Here is an 18,067-nt window from a genome sequence, read left to right as displayed (position 1 = left end):
GCCATCAGGCATGCTGGGCAAGCGCTCTACCACCTCAGCTACACCCTAATCTGGAGTAGTCTCCTAACAATTTCCAAATGAACTTAGAATTGTTGAGCAATAAGAAATGTAAGTCTGCATCAAAACCTTGTGTGGGGAATCCTGCCAGAGATAAACTTACTCTCATACACACGCTGTGTAACAACAACTTGGTTTTCATTTCAATCCTGGTCTGTTACAGAGGGCTTTATATAGGCCCTACAGCAGTAGCAGTTCAGGTAGGTGGCCTTTCCAGTAGGGTAAAAATAGTGCCTTGAAATGGTTGACATACTAATTCCTTAAATAGACGAGGCTCTGAACTCCCAAGATGATGGCATATAAATTAGAAAGACATCATGAAATGTATTAGGAGCTAAAATATTTTTTTTCCTGGGGCTTCTGAGTTTTTAGCTGTCTGGGAACCAACCTACCTTACATGTATTTTTCTTTATAACATACACTTGAATGTATTTCTTGTAGTCCATATCTACTTTGTAGTTTTGTTACTATCTACCATCAAAAATGCCAGCCAGAACAAAAAGTTACCAAGACTTCATCTCAATTAACAAGCTGAGTATACTATTATGCAGGTGTAGGTGGGAGATTTGTGGTCTTACCTGAATATAACTAGAGCAAAAAAAGCTCTTGGGCATTGCTCAAGGATAGTGCTGCTAGCAAGTGCAAGGCCTTCAATTCAAACTCTAGTGCCACCTCAACCCAATCCCAAACAATATGACAGCACATGCATGAGACTGTCTGTACTCAGGAAGAAAAAAAATGCCACGGAGGCTGGCTGCTTGAGGAAAAACAGCTTGCCTGCTTGGTACATGGAGAACTGATGTTTCCAGTGTCTGAATGATAGTTATTCACTGCTCTTTTCTCTCTCCATAAGGCCTCTGCCAGTCTTATAATCCCATCAATATTGTATGTAGCCGGACGCCTGTGCCTGTGAAGCAGTAGTGTGGCAGAAGCTGACCACATCCATGTCACGAATTTTACAAACGTGTAGTGGTGAACACCACCCCCAGTACAGGGTGTGACCTAGACCATAGTAAACCTTCTGGGATAAGGAGTAGCAGTATTTGCAGTGCCACTAGTTATCAGCAGAAATGAAACGACAGTCTTTTGTATTATCAACTTTTGTTGGCATCATGAAACTGCTATAACACAATAAAAGATAATTATATATGCCACTTAATAGTACAGCTTTGACTATTACCTAATGTAAATTTCCTTATTTCCTTTTTATATGGCCCTTCAGCTTTATTTGCCCAAATCTGTGGATGTGCATCCAGAAATTCGGGAAAAGTCACCACACAGAAAAGTCCTATTCTGACTCCTCACTCAGAAACCTACTTCAAAATTCTAACTAGGTTTCTTTTGCATACCAAAGCACTTGCTCAGATTGGTCTGTTTATCAATGAAGACTTTAGCAGAGATAACATTTCCAAAAGGCATGAACATCTGCAGAATGTCCTGGTCGCCAAACTCCTGTGGAAGGTGGTAAATAAAGAGGTTTGCCCCCTCTGGACCTAAAGAGGAAGAAAAAATCAGAGTAAGGTTTCCCTCAAATCTTAGTTTCCAAAGCCTCTTCCTAGGAATACTTTAACAGGCAGACTAAGCATTCTGCTCTCTGTTATAAAAGAAAAAAACAAAAAACCCCCAAACAGATGGATAAATGTTAAGTGCTGACTGGCATGTTATTCAAGAAAGCACTCATCCTTCAGACTTTTCTAATTTCCAGAGGGATACTGGCAAAGAGTAGCTTCCTTTTCATAGGTAGTCTTCTGTTCCATAAATACTAATGCCCATCAGCACAATTCAGTTGTCTTTGGGATGAGCATGGTAATAGTGGGCAGGATGGGGCAGGGAATCTAGCCATGCATTTTCCCCTGGGTGGCCATGCTTTCCTTTTCGTGTAGACTCTCACAGGAGAAGAGTGTTCTGTGCATTCTAAACAAATTGCAGCAATTTAGAATAATGAATCTGGCAGTAATGCTACTTAGATTTCTCAGTCATTTACCCAGCTATCCAGCTAGTTTTGATTTGCTAAATCTTTTAACACAGTGTAATAATCATCTTTATTTGAAATGACTGTCAAATGAGTCAATATGGGGAGAGAAAAGGTAGCTAGAGTCTCAACTTTAGTAGAATTGTATTGCTGGGAATTAGTCTTGGAAATGGATGAGGTGGATGAAGAATATCCTCAAAGACTGAGCACAAGCTAATTTCTTTTACCCATCATTTTCCCAGAAATGAAGGCAGAATAAGGAAGATCCAAGCTATACTAATTGGAAGGATAATCTCTCAAGTTTTAATCTCTGTTTCACTCTCTGAATTCAGATGTTTATGATCTACTTGTAAGTTAAAAAAGAAGGGAGCTAAAGAATTGGACAAAGAATAGGGTGAGATGCCACTTTGGTACTGTCTGGGAGCTCACGGAATGGGGAAGTAACTTCTGCATCTGTCACAGCTGCAGCTGGCTTTCACGGGAGAGGAACCAGGTCTATCCCACTCCACTGTGAAGCTGCGGGAAACAGGCTGCAGAGGGTTCCCCAGGGATGGGAAAAGATGTCTGTGTGTGGGATGAAGAAAAATAAAGGGGATAAAAGCTTTGTAAGAATCGAGTAAACGTTTCCACAAAGAATGTCCAACCAAGTTTCCACTCCTGCCCCTACAAAGTAATTCACAAAAGTGATGTACTTTTTTCCTTACAGAGAAAACTTCTTGAGATACAGTATTTCTTCCTTATTTAAAAATGCACCTATGAAAGATGCACCTATACTACTACTCCTTTAACTCCCTGTATTCCAGTGCAAGGGAGGTTATATATTTTGAATGGACATTAACTAAAGCCTACTGAAATCTGTACATGTTCCCTGGTTTCATATAAATGAATGCAAAAACCAAAATATTGGGAATGGATGTTCTGTTCTGAGTGCTGCTGTGCCAAGTACATCCTTTGCAATATGTACATGCTCAAATTTGTGCCACCAGTTTTCATGCTCCCTTTAAATAAAAGTCTAAAACGAACAGATGAGGATTATGATCAATTTTAATTGTAAAGTACATCTTTTTTCGCAAAGCCTGAGTAGAGCATACAATTATAATGCACAGGACAGATTATTTGTTTGCCTTAATAATCCTGTTATTCCAGAATGATGTGTTTTTAGTCTGAATCTTGGCCAGAGGAGAAATCATGAAAATACAGAGACAGCCAGAAAAGCGAAATGTGGCTTTGTCTTATTGTCCATCCTTTCCCCAGGACGATAAGCTCCCCAGCTTCCCTCCCTTCACCACCCCAAACCAGATTCAAATCCCCTTAGTTTTAAAAGTTAAAACAAGAATAGGCAATTTCAGGTGGAAAGCCTCTCTTGTATATCAGGCTGCTGATACCCCAATAAGAACCTATCCCCTCAGTTCAATTCCATTTTTGAGAATTCCAGTTATTATTATTACAAATAATAATAATAATACCCAAACCAAACCTCTCCACAATTCACTCTTTTGTCTAATTTCTCCTAGCATATGTCACATTGACTAGGGAGAATTTTCTGTTATTACACTGCTTGTGTGAGCAGTACCACGTATTCGGTATTCTCAAAGGGCACTGGATGTAGCGCAAATGCTTTGGAGGGACAAAGCCATACCAGACACTAGCACTGACTGGCTCTCTGATGGGTACCACTCACTACTTGTGTGTGGTGGACTTGCTTCCTTCAAATAAAGTGAGATGGGAAGGTAGGAGAGTGGTCAGACAAGAATGAAAAACATAGTAAGCTTTCCTGTATTTGCATCTGCAGGGCAACTATACTCTTTCAGAAAATTTAGTTGGGGAAAAATCAAACCATTTCTTCACTTGGTTCTTGTTCCTGGGGAGAGAAAGTACAAGAGGATATGTGACTACCTCAAGTTGCCTTCCAGTTCTCTAAGGAACTGTTGAGCAGGAAGTCTGCTAATGTATTTACTATTGGAATTCACTTTCCCCCTTTTCCTGGTATAATTTGCTGTTGAAATAAAATTTTTCTTAAGCTACTATTAGTTGGATTAGAATCTTGAGCTATGTTAAGTGGGTGAGAGGGTGATCAAAAGAGACATATGAAAAAGAGATGATTAAAAACAGCACTGAACAAAACAGAACTCATCACTGCCACCAAAAATGAACCCTAAAATATACTACTCTGATACTGGGAGCCAATGACTTAGAATGATTTTGAATTGACAATATTTTTGATGTTTATAAATCTCTAAAATTCAAGACAAATTCTGGGCAGTGGTCTGGGTGAAGCAGCTCAGAAAAATGTTTTAGAGTCCAGACTTTGTTCTTAAACTACTGCTTTAAGGCTATGCTAGATAACAAAGAGGTGACCAGCATTCTGTTCCCTAAAACCTTTTGGGAGTGCTGTCTCTGTGGGTTCTTTCTCAGCATATCCTTTTACAGGATTCCCCCTGCCCTGTTTTGTCACTGTGGTAGTCATATACCAAACGGATCAAATAAACACCTGCTTTTCTTGTTTATGCCTCATGGTCACATGACTTGTGAACCACAGTTGTCTGAACAGTTGAGCACATTTAAAAACCCTGAAAATTACTGTCATAATTGAGAGGAAAGAGGAAGTTGGAATGGTGAAAAAGAACGTCATGTATTTTTCATTTTAAATTTATCAATCCACCCCCTTTTAAGAAAAAGTTTTTTTGTGTCATCTTAAAGATCATCACTGCACAAAGCAAAATTATTCTTTGTCTTACAAGAATGTTATTTTTAAAGTTTAAGTTTTCAGACAAAACCACTTTGAAACCATGGAGTGAGGGCAAAAGAGAAAGGAAATTACATGGATTAGGTCACTAACCATTTTGTCATCAGCATTAATTTGTTCTTAGTATTAACTTCTGAAGTTCTCTTGGCTCTACTTGTACAGGAGAAGGCAATCAACCACTCAGTTGCTTCACCAGAAGCCCCCAATTAAACAGAGAGCAAGCTGCTCACAACAGTTGATTTTATCACAAGTGTAGGTACCACACTGCCTGCTGGGTGATAGCCACAAAACCATAGAGCACATGGATGGGAGAACTGGAGAATGCAGGAGAGTGGTGCTTCACCAATTCATCCCCTTCTACTGCATAGGAAAATACTAGTGGCCCATGCTCATTTGAAAGAGGAAGGTTCCTGGCAATTTTTTTTTTGGGTTGGGGAGTGGTCATGGGGCTTGAACTTGGCCTGAGCACTGTCCCTGAGCTCTTCCGCTCAAGGCTACTACCTTACCCTTGAGCAAAGCCCCACTTCCCATTTTCTAGAGGTTAATTGGAGAAAAGAGTCACTCAGACTTTAGTGCGTGAGCTGGTTTTGAACTTTGATCCTCAGATCTCAGTCTCGAGTAGCTAGGATTACAGGCATAAGCCACCACGCCTGGATAATTCCTGGCAATTTTTTAATGGCAGCAACTATTAAATAAGTGCTTATAATGGGCAAGAACTTTATCAAGAGACAGATGAAAAATTAAAAGATACGTATTATAAGATCAGAAGACTAGAGCAAAAGGCGTTTGCTTCCAGTTTTTTTTTAAAATAACGCGATTAAACGATTGACAGCAATGGCAGCAATTTGCTTTAGCATCTGCTCAGTGTGCTCTAAAGGCAAATGCAGGTCAGGCTGCCTTGCCTTGGGGCCCAGGCAGGCACCTACCTTCCTTCTGGCTGCCCGCAGCGCTCTGCTGTTGCAACAAGCTCTGGCTGTACAGAGTGGGCAGTGCGGCTGCCGCATACTGCTGAATTCCTGAGTAGGCCTGGGTGAGGGCGTCCATGGTGCCAGCTGTGCCATTCGTCAAGCCTGTGGCGCCAAGTCCTCCATTCAGAGCCGCCATACCTGAGAGCATTTGAGCAACTTTACAAAAAACCCAACAATAGAGAAGAGAAATAGCACTTATTCATTAGTGCTTTCCAAAGGAAGTTAGAGAATCATTTTACACAAGTACAACAACAGCAAGTGCATGCAGCTAGCACACTGATTAAACCAACAGAAAACCAAAAAATGAAGCCATGAAGAAATAAATTATAACAATGGGTAAAAAGACCTAAGCAGTGATAACCCTCAGTCCCTAAACCAGTGATCCAAATTCACCAAGGCACTACACTCAAGACAGTACACCTTCATTCCATGCAACGTGCTGCTGGCAAGTACCACTGCTACCTTTGTGAAATAAATGCTTTCTGTTTCTCAGGTTAGTGGTGGAGCAGTGTGACATCTATGTACTTAAATGCATTTATTGGGGTCTTTGAGAGGTCACTGGATGGCTCAAGGGGTTGAGGAGGAAAGGCTAAAACTTTCTCCTTAAGCCATAGGATAAAAAAATGGTAAAATACTGGTTTGACGCCAGTGAGGCAGCAGTGTCATTAATTTTTTTTTTCTAACTAGGGGAAGGATGCTGTCAGGAATCAGGACAACTAGTTGATTTAAGAGCCAAGGAAGATAGAGAACTCATGTCACTTATTTATTACCTACAGAAGGCAGACATTGGGGTAATATGCACACACACAATGCCTTGCCCAGGTAAACTGTTTTGTACCAGTCAAAGAGCTTCACATCATGTTTTCTAGCCAGTTTCACACCATGTCTGGAAGGTGGACCCTGGCTATTAGCGAATGGGAAATATAGGTTGACCAGTTGTTCTTTTGATTTTGTCCTTATAGCACAGTTGCTCTATTTTGGTTGCAGATTATTCCACATTTTTCTTGAATAATAAGGCAAAATAAACAATGCTCTAGAGTGTTAATTTTCATATGAACTCAGGAAATGGAAGAGATGACATCACAATTGCCTTAGTTCCTTTTACGTAATAAAAATGGCTCTTAATTTTTTTTAAAGAATATTTTGTGCCAGTATAGGGGATTACCGTCAAGGCCTCACTCACTTGCTTAGCAATTTCCAAGTTCTGATGGCACACTGCTTCAGCTATTCCTCCAGTCTTAAAAAAAGTTTTTTTGTTTTTTTTTTGGTTGGTTGTAGGGCTTGAACTCTAGGACTGGGCGCTGTCCCTGAGCTCTTCAATTTAAGGCTACTGCCCTACCATAGCCCCACTTCCAGTTATCTCCCATTGGAGGTAAGAGCCTCAAGGTCTTTAGTGCCTGGGCTGGCTTTGAACTGCAATCCTCAGATCTCAGCCTCCTGAGTAGCTAGGATTACAAGGTGTGAGTTATCAGTGGCTGACTTAAAATTTTATTTTGAAGCCTGCTTGCTTCCTTTCTTTTCTTTTCCTTTTCTTTTGTTTCCTTTCCTCCCTTTCTCTTTTTCTCTTTGTTGTGGGAACAAATTACTACTTTTCAAGAGATTAGTAATAGTCTTTTTTTTTTTGGCCAATCCTCGGGCTTGAACTCAGGGCCTGAGCACTGTTTTTGGACTTTTCTCAGGGCAAGCACTCTACCACTTGAGCCACAGCACCACTTCTGGCTTGTGTGTATGTGGTACTGAGGAATTGAACCCAGGATTTCATGCATGCTAGGCAAGCACTCTACCACTAGGCCATACTCTAGGACCGAGTAGTCTTTTTTTTTAATTGGCCTGATACCTCAGGCATAAACTAATCATATTTACTGTCTTTTGTCTTCCTATCCATCCTGGATTATTATTGACTGACAAAGTGTGGAGGACTAATTCTTTTTTTTTCCTTGGTCTTATTTCATCCTTGCTTCCCAGTATTTTTGTCATGTAAAGAGATGTCATGTCTGTCTTCTGACGAAGTGAAAGGAAGGTGTAAAATGAATTGGGAGGAATGAGACACCTCTGAAAAGGATGATGATCAAGTGAGATCAACCTTTTGCAAACTCAAATTCCTATGTCGGTCCCTTGATTATCTCATATTGTTACAGTATCTTACTTTGTTATCTGATATACTGGATATATTTGTATTTGGTTATTTGAAATTGGATAGGGAAGGGGGAAAACAAGATGAGGAGTAGGGGTAGGGGGGGAGGGAAATGGGGACCAAGACATGAGAAAGGGTATCAATGTATGTGAATTAATGTACCTTATCTGGCAAATATAATGTAACCCTTCAATTAATTACAATAAAAATATATGAAAAAAATTCCTATGTCAGGAAATGGGCAGGAAAGCCAGGAGTGACTTTTTGGCAAGATGTGTGGTTCTCCATGTGCAAGGCAGCCTACAGGCTTAAAGCTTTAGCAGTGTCCTCTATCTTTCCTGGCTGTGCTTCACAGAATCAGCTGTTTTTGGAGTAAACCTTGGGGAGAAGTGAGGGTATGTTTTCTGAAGAGTTCTGTTTGCTTCTGCTGGTGGCATGCAAATGGAAGATATAGGCTGGCTGTAGCATCCAGGAAATAAGGTGGCAGAGGAGGCAACAAGTAAATAGGGTATAGATGCCAAGGGGAGCACTAGACCGGGAGCTGAGCATACAAGAGAGGGAGGGCTCATCCTCTCTAGCTCAAGGTTTTTCTCTCTCTATGATGTAGCCATCTTTTTGGACAAAATATTACAACTTTCAGTAAATACTAATATTATGAATATTTAAACCCCAAATTATCTTGGAAAATCTAGGGAGAGATGTTTGCCAAATCCAGGATAATACAAGTAGTGGATTACATGACAGAATGAAGATTTCACTTTCTGGTAATGATTCTTGAGAATTACCCGATGTTATTCTATATCAAATAATCCTTGTATCAGCTGTAAACTACTGGTACTTAATCACTTCTAAAAGCTTTGAACAGCAGACAAGGTTTGAGATAGTTGTGCAAAATGTTTACACTACAAAAAGAAAAGGGTTATTCTTTAAAAAGGCTAAATGGCTTGTTGGTTTCCTGTTTATTCTAGATTTGCTAGCATGCTATTTGGATAAGGAAGGCTAGAAGAAGATGAAAGATATGACAAACTTCTGGGAGGGAGGGCTCCTTAACTGGTTTGACAATAAGATCAGCATGTGGTATTACTGAGTCCTTTACCTTCCTGATTCTAGTTCCCTAAACTGACGAACACACCCATAATATGAGATATGAACATTTTTTGGGTGGGGGCACTATAGAGACAATACTGCAGAGTAGACTGGGGAACAGTGCAGACTGTATTTATTTGCAAGCCATTGCGCCAGGTTATAAACTTGAGAAAACACACCTAGCCCATCCTTGCCTCCTTGCCTTTTTCCTTTAGTATACAACCTATTTGTTGGAGTCATTTTTTTTCCTTTGTATAGATCAGGGCTATAATTAGAAGCTTCAAGCTACCAAGTGAGTGTGAAATGTATGAGATTCAGAGTAGATGAATATGAGTATAATTAGTAGCACATTTATATTTTCCCTGTTATTAAGGAATGACTAAGTATGACTAAGAATATGGATTAAAACAGTGATTTCACAGTGCAAATTAAGAGTGAAAAGTCATATTAATGTACCTAAAGCTTCTTTTACTTTTTCTTCATCATATAAAATAGTTCCATAAGCACTTTTATCAGGTGTTTGTGGTTGTTATATCCAACCAATTATTATTTTAAGCACTGTGCAGTTAGCCACTTAGAAAAATTAATGCAGTTGAAACAAGGAAAACTTAGGATACACTTAACTTACATTACAACATACCAAGTTAGATAGATACTCTTTGTGAGCTTATAAACAGCAAAGCATTTTATCTTAGATATTAATATACAAAACATGCCTAGGTAACTCTCAAGTAACCCACAGGTGAAAACCTTGAATTATTCATGTTCCTTCTTCTGATCTTGCTGATTCATGCTTTATCTTTAGGAGTGATTTTACTGTTTTTGAGTCACTCCATTTGTCAGTGAATAGGAAAGGAAAAGGACACCAAGGAACTGTCAGGTTAAGATGAGTCATTTATCTACTTTCCTGCAAGCTGTGTTGTTCACAGAAAAGGTGGTTCTATTAGAAAATCTTATGGTATCAATCATAGTTCCTGAGAAAGACCTGGGTAGGAAACAGCAATAATATATAGAATAGAAAGTGTGGTTAACTTTCAGAACCTGGTTGGTAAGGTATCACCCTTTGTTGAGAAAGAATGATCTGATAGGATACTTCATTCCTGGAAGGTTTTTCCCTTGCTACTTTGAGACAAGTAGCAAATATTAGCTCCTAGTCAATGTTGAGACTATAACAAGAGCTCTGTACTAATGACACCAAACAAGAAAGAAGTGATTTCTATTTGTGCATGATTTTTAAAAATATCTTGATTTATACTGGGTGGCAGGGATTGTGTGAAATTGTTTCTTAACATCTTTGAACTCAAACAATTTAAGCTTGTTGTCCTTGCCAGAGCAAAATTTGGGTAAGACCCCGCACAATAACTAGTTATGGTTTCTGTACCATTCAATGAAGTCCCCCTTGGGTCCTCAAAATAAAGATGGGAAAAGCCCAGCGATGCACGACAGAGTGGGGTAGAGAGGACGCAGACAAGGACACACAAACAGCAACCATGAGCACGTGCTGAGGAGGACAACCATCCACTGGCCTGATACTCTGCAGACCAAGGACAGGCAGGTGATCAAATCAAAGTCCTTGTTTGAGGGGAACTAGGTCCTGGGGCAAGAGAAGCAGCATGAAGGGGTGTGTACAAGCACACACATCCTCAACCTAGGTGAAGGACAGGGTCAGAGAGGAGCTGACCACAAACAGGAATCTAGTGACGGCCATGAGGCTCCTATGTGGCTCTGAAAGATGTGAACTCTAGAGGCAATATTTACTGGAATAAAACAGTCTGGCACTCATGTGGCTACCAGACTAGGAAATGGTATGTTAATCTAGAGCCATTATATTTGGGAGATTGTTTTTTCTTTATGACAGATCAAACCCAATCCAAGTTTTTGTTAGGTTTTCCCAGACATCTGAAATTTTCTATTTTTACACATATGATTTATTTCCTGATAGGATTATTGAGTTAGTTTTGATTTGAATGAGTTTTAAGTTCTTTTTTTAAGGTATTGCTACTAGGGATTTTTTTTTGTCTTTGAAAAATTTTAAATTGTTGGGGCCGGGAGTTTGGCCTAGTGGTAGAGTGCTTGCCTAGCATGCATGAAGATCCGGGTTAGATTCCTCGGTACCACATAGGAAAAAGCCCGAAGTGGTGCTGAGGCTCAAGTGGTAGAGCTCTAGCCTTGAGAAAGTCCAAGGATAGTGCTCAGGACTGGCAAAAAAAATTGTATGGGCTTATCAAAGCAGTTGGCCTTTAAAAATACACTTTTTGTTGAGTCATGGCTTAAAATAGGGTGCATGATAAGGACTCATTGCTCTTATTTTTTGTGGTAGTAGAGTTTGAATTCAGAGCCTTATGCTTGCTAGGTAGGCTCTCTACAGTTGAGCCATGCCCTAGCCCACTGGGGCTTAGATTTTATAAAAATTTAAATTAGAATATGTTAGGGCTGCCTGGGCTGTATAGTCCATAACTGAGCTCAAAACTCCAAAGCTCTCTTTAGTTATGGACTCCCTAGTCCTGGCTCGAATACCAGATTAACCCATACAGGAGCCCACACCAAGCATGAGTCTAAATTTGTCATGGACACTTCCCCAAGTGCATTTACAATGATAAAAATAGGTACAGATTGGGTTTGTGACCCTAAAGTTCTTCCATGGGTTGAATCCATGCATTTCAGAGCTAAGTTTTAAGCACCCATGACAGTCAGTGAGCTGATGCTCTGTTATCACCTTGGAGACACTCATGTGTCTTCTTGCCAGGGCCTCTTCTCCACTCCATTTCATTTCCTTATTTTCTCCTCCCTCCCCCAATACTTGTCAAGAATCTTTGTATTTTAAAGGTGTTGTGTGGAGGTTGTGAGGGGTACGTTAATTAAGATCATCTGATCCAGAACTTTCAATTTTCTCATGGATATTTAGAACCTCAGAGGAGGGCTGGGCATGGTGGCTCAGGCCTATAATCCTAGCTACTCAGGAGACTGAGATATGAGCATTGTGGTTCAAGGCCAGCCCAGGCACTAAAGACCCTGAGACTCTTATCTCTAATCATTAGAAAATTGGACGTGGAGCTATGGCTCAAGGGGTAGAGTGCTAGCCTTGAGCTGAAGAACTCAGGGCCAATGCCCAGGTCCAGAGTTCAAGCCCCATGACTGACAAGCCCAGAGGAGGGAGCAGTGCTTTGTCTGAGCTCTTGTAGTTGATGGTTGTCAGAGTTGGATGCAAGTTTTCTACTTTCTACTCCACTATTATTTATTTATTTATTTATTTAGGTCGGTCGGAAGGCTTGAACTCTAGGCCTGGACACTATCCCTGAGATCTTCAGCTCAAGGCTAGTGCTCTACCACGTTGAGCCACAGTGCCACTTCTTTGGTTTTCTGGTGATTTAATTGGAAATAAGAGTGTCGTGCACTTGCGGGCCTGGGCTGGCTCTGAACCATGATCCTCAGATCTTAGCCTCTTGAGTCCACTATTTTTTCTATAACATACTATTTAAAAGTAGGGTAGAACACATCAAAAACCAAACCAAATGCCCAAAACCTTTGAAGCTATTAATCACGGCACTATGGATAAGGACTTGTATATTGGAAAGAAATGCTGAGTAGTAGTAATTGGCTGGGCATATGTGGGACAATACACACAGGGGTATACATCCTTTGCCTGGTAAAGCATGTGCTCCTCCATCCCAAGTTTTAGTTCTCCCCATTCTATATCCTTTTAGGACCATTTTTGGCTGATTGTTTTCTGTGGAGAATTTGGGGGAAGGCTGTCCACCAGAGCAGCAAATACTCACTGTTTATGGTACCTGCTAGTGCATTAATATTATTCAATCCAACAGTGGCTCCAGCCAGTCCTTGCAGAGTCCCAAGAGAGGTCAAAGAATTCATGGCTGCACCAGCAGTGGAGTTTGGGGTTGAAGCAGCCACTGAAAAACAGAGGAGAGAGAAGCAGAAGATGAACCAACTGGATTAGAAGAGAATCTGGCACCAGGAAGAGATAAGCTAAGTTATTGAATTGTTGCAAGTTCATGATCCTTCCTTGTGTTTGTCCTGTAAAAGGCAAATAGGGCTATACACCTGGTCATTTTGACAGATTGATTGTATGATTAAAGAAAAAGCTTGTCATAATAGGTTGAGGGATAAACGCAGTGGTAGACTGGTACTAGCTTAGCATGTGCAAGGTCCTGGGTTCACCACCACTCACATCCTCAAAATCACAATAGTTCTCTTCTGCCAGCGCAGTAAGTATGTTCACTGCTGTTCACTGCTAACCCTATCTCCTTTTATTAAATTTGAGACTTTGTCTTCTCATACATGCTTCAGTATGCAGTTCTAAGCATTATGGACATGTGGGGCTGGGAGTTTGGCCTAGTGGTAGAGTGCTTGCCTAGCATGCACGAAGACTGGGGCTAGATTCCTGGTACCACACACACAGAAAAAGATGGAAGTGGCACTGTGGTTCAAGTAGCAGAGCACTAGCCTTGAGCAAAAATTGTCCAAGAACCGTGTGTAGGCCCTGACTTTGAGCCCCAGGATTGGTAAAATAATAATAATAAAAAGGTGGGCAGAGCTTCAGAGAAATATGGGACAGCAGTAAGCACACTGCCACTGTACCTGTACTACATATGCCCAAGGGAGAGAGGACATACCAGAAAAACAGATATGATTGACTTCCCATTCCCTAAAGCATTTCAGGTTTCAAGTTCTTGATGGGGGAATGATAGAACTTAAAATGCAGGATGAGGTCACAAAGTCTCAGGGAACAGGTAAACTTCCCAATCCTTCTCTCTGGCCCATCAAGTCCACTGAATATCATTAGATGGGTTTTTGAGTAGTCCACCCATTTAAAGATTAAAGTTGGCCTCTTTCTAGTCGAAGCTAGTTCAGTGAATAGTTCTTGAAACAATAGGTCTTTAACTTATCTACCCAAACCACTAAACTATGTAGTAGAGGTCAAATGTAATTCAATAAGCTTCCTCCACCTTTGGGACAGTAATTGTGTCCTGGGGAAGGAAGGACTTAACACTTCAAGCCCCTACGCTTACACTTTACTAGAAACTTGTGTTGCAGTAAAAACTATTCTCACCCTAAATGAGACCCATTTTCATTGTATTGCAATTCTATTGCTTTTCTAATACACTCTTCAATAATAATAATAATGGTCATGATTATTACAAGTCCTCTATTTTACAAGTGAAATACAAATTGAACACTTTGAAAAGCTAAATGGGATCACACTTAATCTAATCAGTAGAGGAATGCAAGAAGCTATGCAGAATTGCTGATGTACACGTAATAAAAGAGGTTGCTGAGGGTCATCTGTCATTTTTCAAAGGCCCACATTACAGTAAGTGATTCTTCTGAAAACGATGTATCTTTGTTTAAGGCTGTAGACTTTTCCTTGTTTATACCATGATATCAGAACATTCTGAAGCCATTTTTTGGGGGGGTAAAATCCTGTAATTAAATGTATTGTTATTGATTCTTCAGAAACCTATTAGAAGGGACTATTCACATGTAAGATGTGGCTATGTTTGGATTCCTCAAGAACCATATATGTAAGGCTGACACATTGTTGTCAGCTTGGTGCCTCTGCAGAGAAGTATACATTGAGCTAGACAGAATGAAAGGTTATTACATGCGAGACAGTTTCATTTGGCCCTTCTTTTAAATTAATAAAATAACCTTTGTAGGCCTGTGTGTATGTCTGTTCTAAATGCAAGGGCAATTACAAACACAACATACTGTTAATGCTTTAGAACGCTTACTATATAGATGGTAAGCCAGTAAGATTTCTGCTCAAACATCTGTCTTGAAAATATTATGAGTCTTTTAGTGCAGGTCTGGCAGTATGAAAGAGTGTGGGTGAGGCCTATTGGACTCCTATTCTTGCTAACATTCCACACACTACCTCCAGTGCTCTCAAGGAGTTCCTGGTAGTTTGTTAGAACTAGTTGAGTAAGTTGGAGATAGTATGTGGAAGTGGGCTATAATGAAAGGCATTATGACTGGAGGTGACATTTGCACTGATTCTTTTTTCTCTTAGGTACTAACAGAAGTATGAAGACTGTTGAGGTATACTACTAAACTATGACTGGTAGTGAGACCATCAATGGAAGAAAAGGTCAGGGAGATGTTTAGTCTTGGACTATCTGAAATTGAGATATCATTGCAGTAGCCTTAGGAAGATGGCCTCTCCCAAAGCACTTACTCTCTGTCCCCATAGTGAACCATGTGATACTCCCCAGAGCATGTTACTACTTGGAGGGGCAGTGTATAACCAATGGCATTTTTATATACTGGTCCAACAATACTATACAGATCAGAAATGTGATTTAATCAGCCTATGAATTGCCTCTCTCCACAGAACACATGTCTCGTGGGATATAAGCTGCACTGTAGGATGCAAAGACACTGATGAGCTGAAAAGCTATAGTCTAGCTTCACTTCCAGATGTAGTTTGGTTTCCTACTATATTAATGTAACTAGGGACTCAGGGACAGCAGCTCATTACCATGTGAGGAATGCAGGAAAGGCCTGAATCACATCCAAACACCTTCTACCTCTGTGAATCTCAAATCATCTAGAGGGCTCAACATTTCTGCTGGTCTTGGGTTTGGCCTTCAAAAAAAGCTGAAGCTAAGGGAAAACACTGTCCAGAATTTAAAGGGAAAACTCTTTGAAGAGGCATCAGTAGGCATTGAATAATGCTGTCTGCATTTTAAGTTGCTTTTGACTACTGAAAGAAATTAACCAGTATCCTGAAGTGTGCACTTGAATGAGTCTGTACTTACAGAAACATCTGGAGAATTTTAAAATATCTTTTTCTTAAAAGAAGAGTAACGTCAGTGAAATAGTGTAACACATAAATGCAATTTAAGGATTTAGACAAAAAATGCCAAAGACAGGTTCATGTATGGTTAACAGTCATGCTGTCTTCCAAGCTCTCAAAATTACCAGATAAAACAACACATCCAAGAAAAGGGTGGGAAGGGCTCTTATCTTTACAACCTAGCTGCAGTGTCTAACCTACAGTTTGCTGCTTTCTATAAACACAGAAACCTCAAAAACAGGTTTCAAACTGGGTAAGAAGAAATGACCCAAGAATTAATGAAATAGAAGACTTGGAATAAACAAAGGAAAATTATATCAAAACAAAACATAAAAAACATGATTAGATTAGGCTTGAGAAGACCAGGAGAAACTCATAAAAGGCATAATATGCACTTACCTGGTTTTTATTCTTCCATGATTTAACTTCTAATTTTAATCACTACCATCTGATAATTGCATGAAATACTTATTCTAACCATGGGCAATTTAAACTATTTTAATTTTTATTTCAAGGCCATGAGACAAAGGAATCTATGGCCTAAGGGGATTTTTTTTAAAAAAACAAAAATTAAAGCTAAATTGTTCATGTTTCAAAGCCAAGATTATTTAAAATCATTTATAATAATGCTGTAGGGAGACTTTTTTGGGTATGCAAAATTGAAAAGAGAAATTTACAGTTATTAAAAAAATTAATAGTTCGGGGGATTAAACTGTCCCTTTCCTTTCTAGATGAATTTGTCTGAATTTAGAGACATTTAAAAATGGAGGAAACTCGTTGTAGAAGAGGATGACTCTTATATTCACTTTTACATTATGGCAGGATGTGTTTATGGTATCAAGTCCAACCAATTATTTATTTTAAGGAATAAATAAAGGCTTTGGAGATGTCTTCTTTTTTTTTTTTTGTTTAGTCGGTTGTGGTGCTTGAACTCAGGGCCTAGCCGCTGTACCTGAGCTCAAGGGTAATGTTTTACCACTTTGAGCCACAGCACCACTTCTGGTTTTCTGGTGGTTAATTGGAAATAACAGACTCACTGTCTTTTCGTGCCTGGGCTGGCTTTGAACCGTGATGCTCAGATCTCAGTCTCCCGAGTAGGAAGGATTATAGGTGTGAGCCACTGGTGCATGGTGATGTCTTCCTTATATTACATAGGAAGTTGCCAAGGTAAGGAGGAGAGTCATGAATTCTAATAACTGTATTTCCTGTTAATTTATAGAAGTCCCAGATGGAACTTACACAAATGCATTAACTTTCACTTAAACCCCCAAATTTTTAAAGTTACATTTAGAAAATGTAACTCAACTATGGAAAGCAGTATGGCGGTTCCTCAAAAGACTTAAAACAAGGATCACCCCTATGACCCAGCAATTCCACTACTTGGCATTTACCCGATCATCCAGAAACAAGGACATACTAAAGCCACTAGCACAATGATGTTCATTGCAGCACTGTTTACCACAGCAAAGATACGGAACCAACCCTGATGCCCCTCAGTAGATGATTGGATCATGAAGATGTGGTATTTATACACAATGGAATTCTATGCTGCCATCAGAAAGAACAATATCGCCCAATTTGTAAGGAAATGGAAAGACTTGGGAAAAATTATATTAAGTGAAGTATGCCAGACTCAAAGGAACATAGGCTCCATGGTTTCCTTCATTTGTTATAATTAGTACAAACATAGGACTCTCCTAGCAGAGGATTATAATAGCTCAAACCCCAAATACATAAGGTCATATAGGATGAGGCCAAATTAATGGACCTCCAAGACAGGGAAACAAGAGCTTAATTATGAGTTACTGCTGTTCTTAATGTACTATGTTTTTTTTCCTCTTGTGTTGTCCTTTATTTGAAATTGGAGGGGGAAAATGAGGGGAGGGAAATGGGGACAAAAACATGAGAAAGGCTATCAATGTGTGAGATGTAATGCATCTTCTATCTGGTGAATATAACTGTAAGCCCTCTATACCTTAAAATAAAAAAATAATAAAGTGATGCTAATTCACTTGAAAAATACATTGAAATGAAATAAAAAAGAAAAAGAACTGAAATGTAGATTTACATAATTTTTACTGCTATGCTTGAGTGTTCTAATGAAATACTGTCAGGTATTATTGAAAGCATTCCTCAACAGAGAAAGATCACTTTGATGCCTCGGGCAGCAGTAAGACATGGAGTGAACGAAGCTAGGCTCCTAATGTCACCTGCTTAGGAGGCAGCAAGATGTTCTGCTGTGGTGGTTTGTGATTAGACCAAAGGAAGGAAAAGGAGTCTACAAACCCAT

The 18,067-nt window shown here is 39.7% G+C and overlaps 1 protein-coding gene and 1 long non-coding RNA gene across 13 annotated transcripts in view; one reads left to right on the top strand and one right to left on the bottom strand.

Annotated features, from left to right (window-relative positions):
• The window catches only part of LOC150045913 (uncharacterized), a 30,331-nt gene extending 15,110 nt beyond the window's left edge, over positions 1-15,221 (top strand). Inside the window, exon 3 of the long non-coding RNA XR_016532695.1 lies at positions 12,785-15,221. This is a non-coding gene — a long non-coding RNA (uncharacterized LOC150045913). The remainder of the gene's footprint in view (positions 1-12,784) is intronic.
• Positions 1-18,067, bottom strand: part of Celf2 (CUGBP Elav-like family member 2) — a 672,814-nt gene that overhangs the window by 6,940 nt on the left and 647,807 nt on the right. For 5 of the 12 annotated variants that reach the window (XM_090318888.1, XM_090318882.1, XM_090318877.1 and 2 more), the window contains 3 exons: positions 12,740-12,871; positions 5,702-5,899; positions 1,407-1,550 (listed from right to left, as the gene is read on the bottom strand). In XM_090318888.1, coding sequence (XP_090175014.1) covers positions 1,407-1,550; positions 5,702-5,899; positions 12,740-12,871 — 474 coding nt within the window. The remainder of the gene's footprint in view (positions 1-1,406; positions 1,551-5,701; positions 5,900-12,739; positions 12,872-18,067) is intronic. The other 7 variants (XM_090318881.1, XM_090318886.1, XM_090318879.1 and 4 more) reach the window with 4 other exon arrangements.

This window comes from Megascapheus bottae, chromosome 26 (assembly GCF_031878675.1).
Source record: "Megascapheus bottae isolate mThoBot1 chromosome 26, mThoBot2.hap1, whole genome shotgun sequence".
Lineage (NCBI taxonomy): Eukaryota > Metazoa > Chordata > Mammalia > Rodentia > Geomyidae > Megascapheus > Megascapheus bottae.
This window is presented reverse-complemented; position numbering and strand designations above follow the sequence as displayed.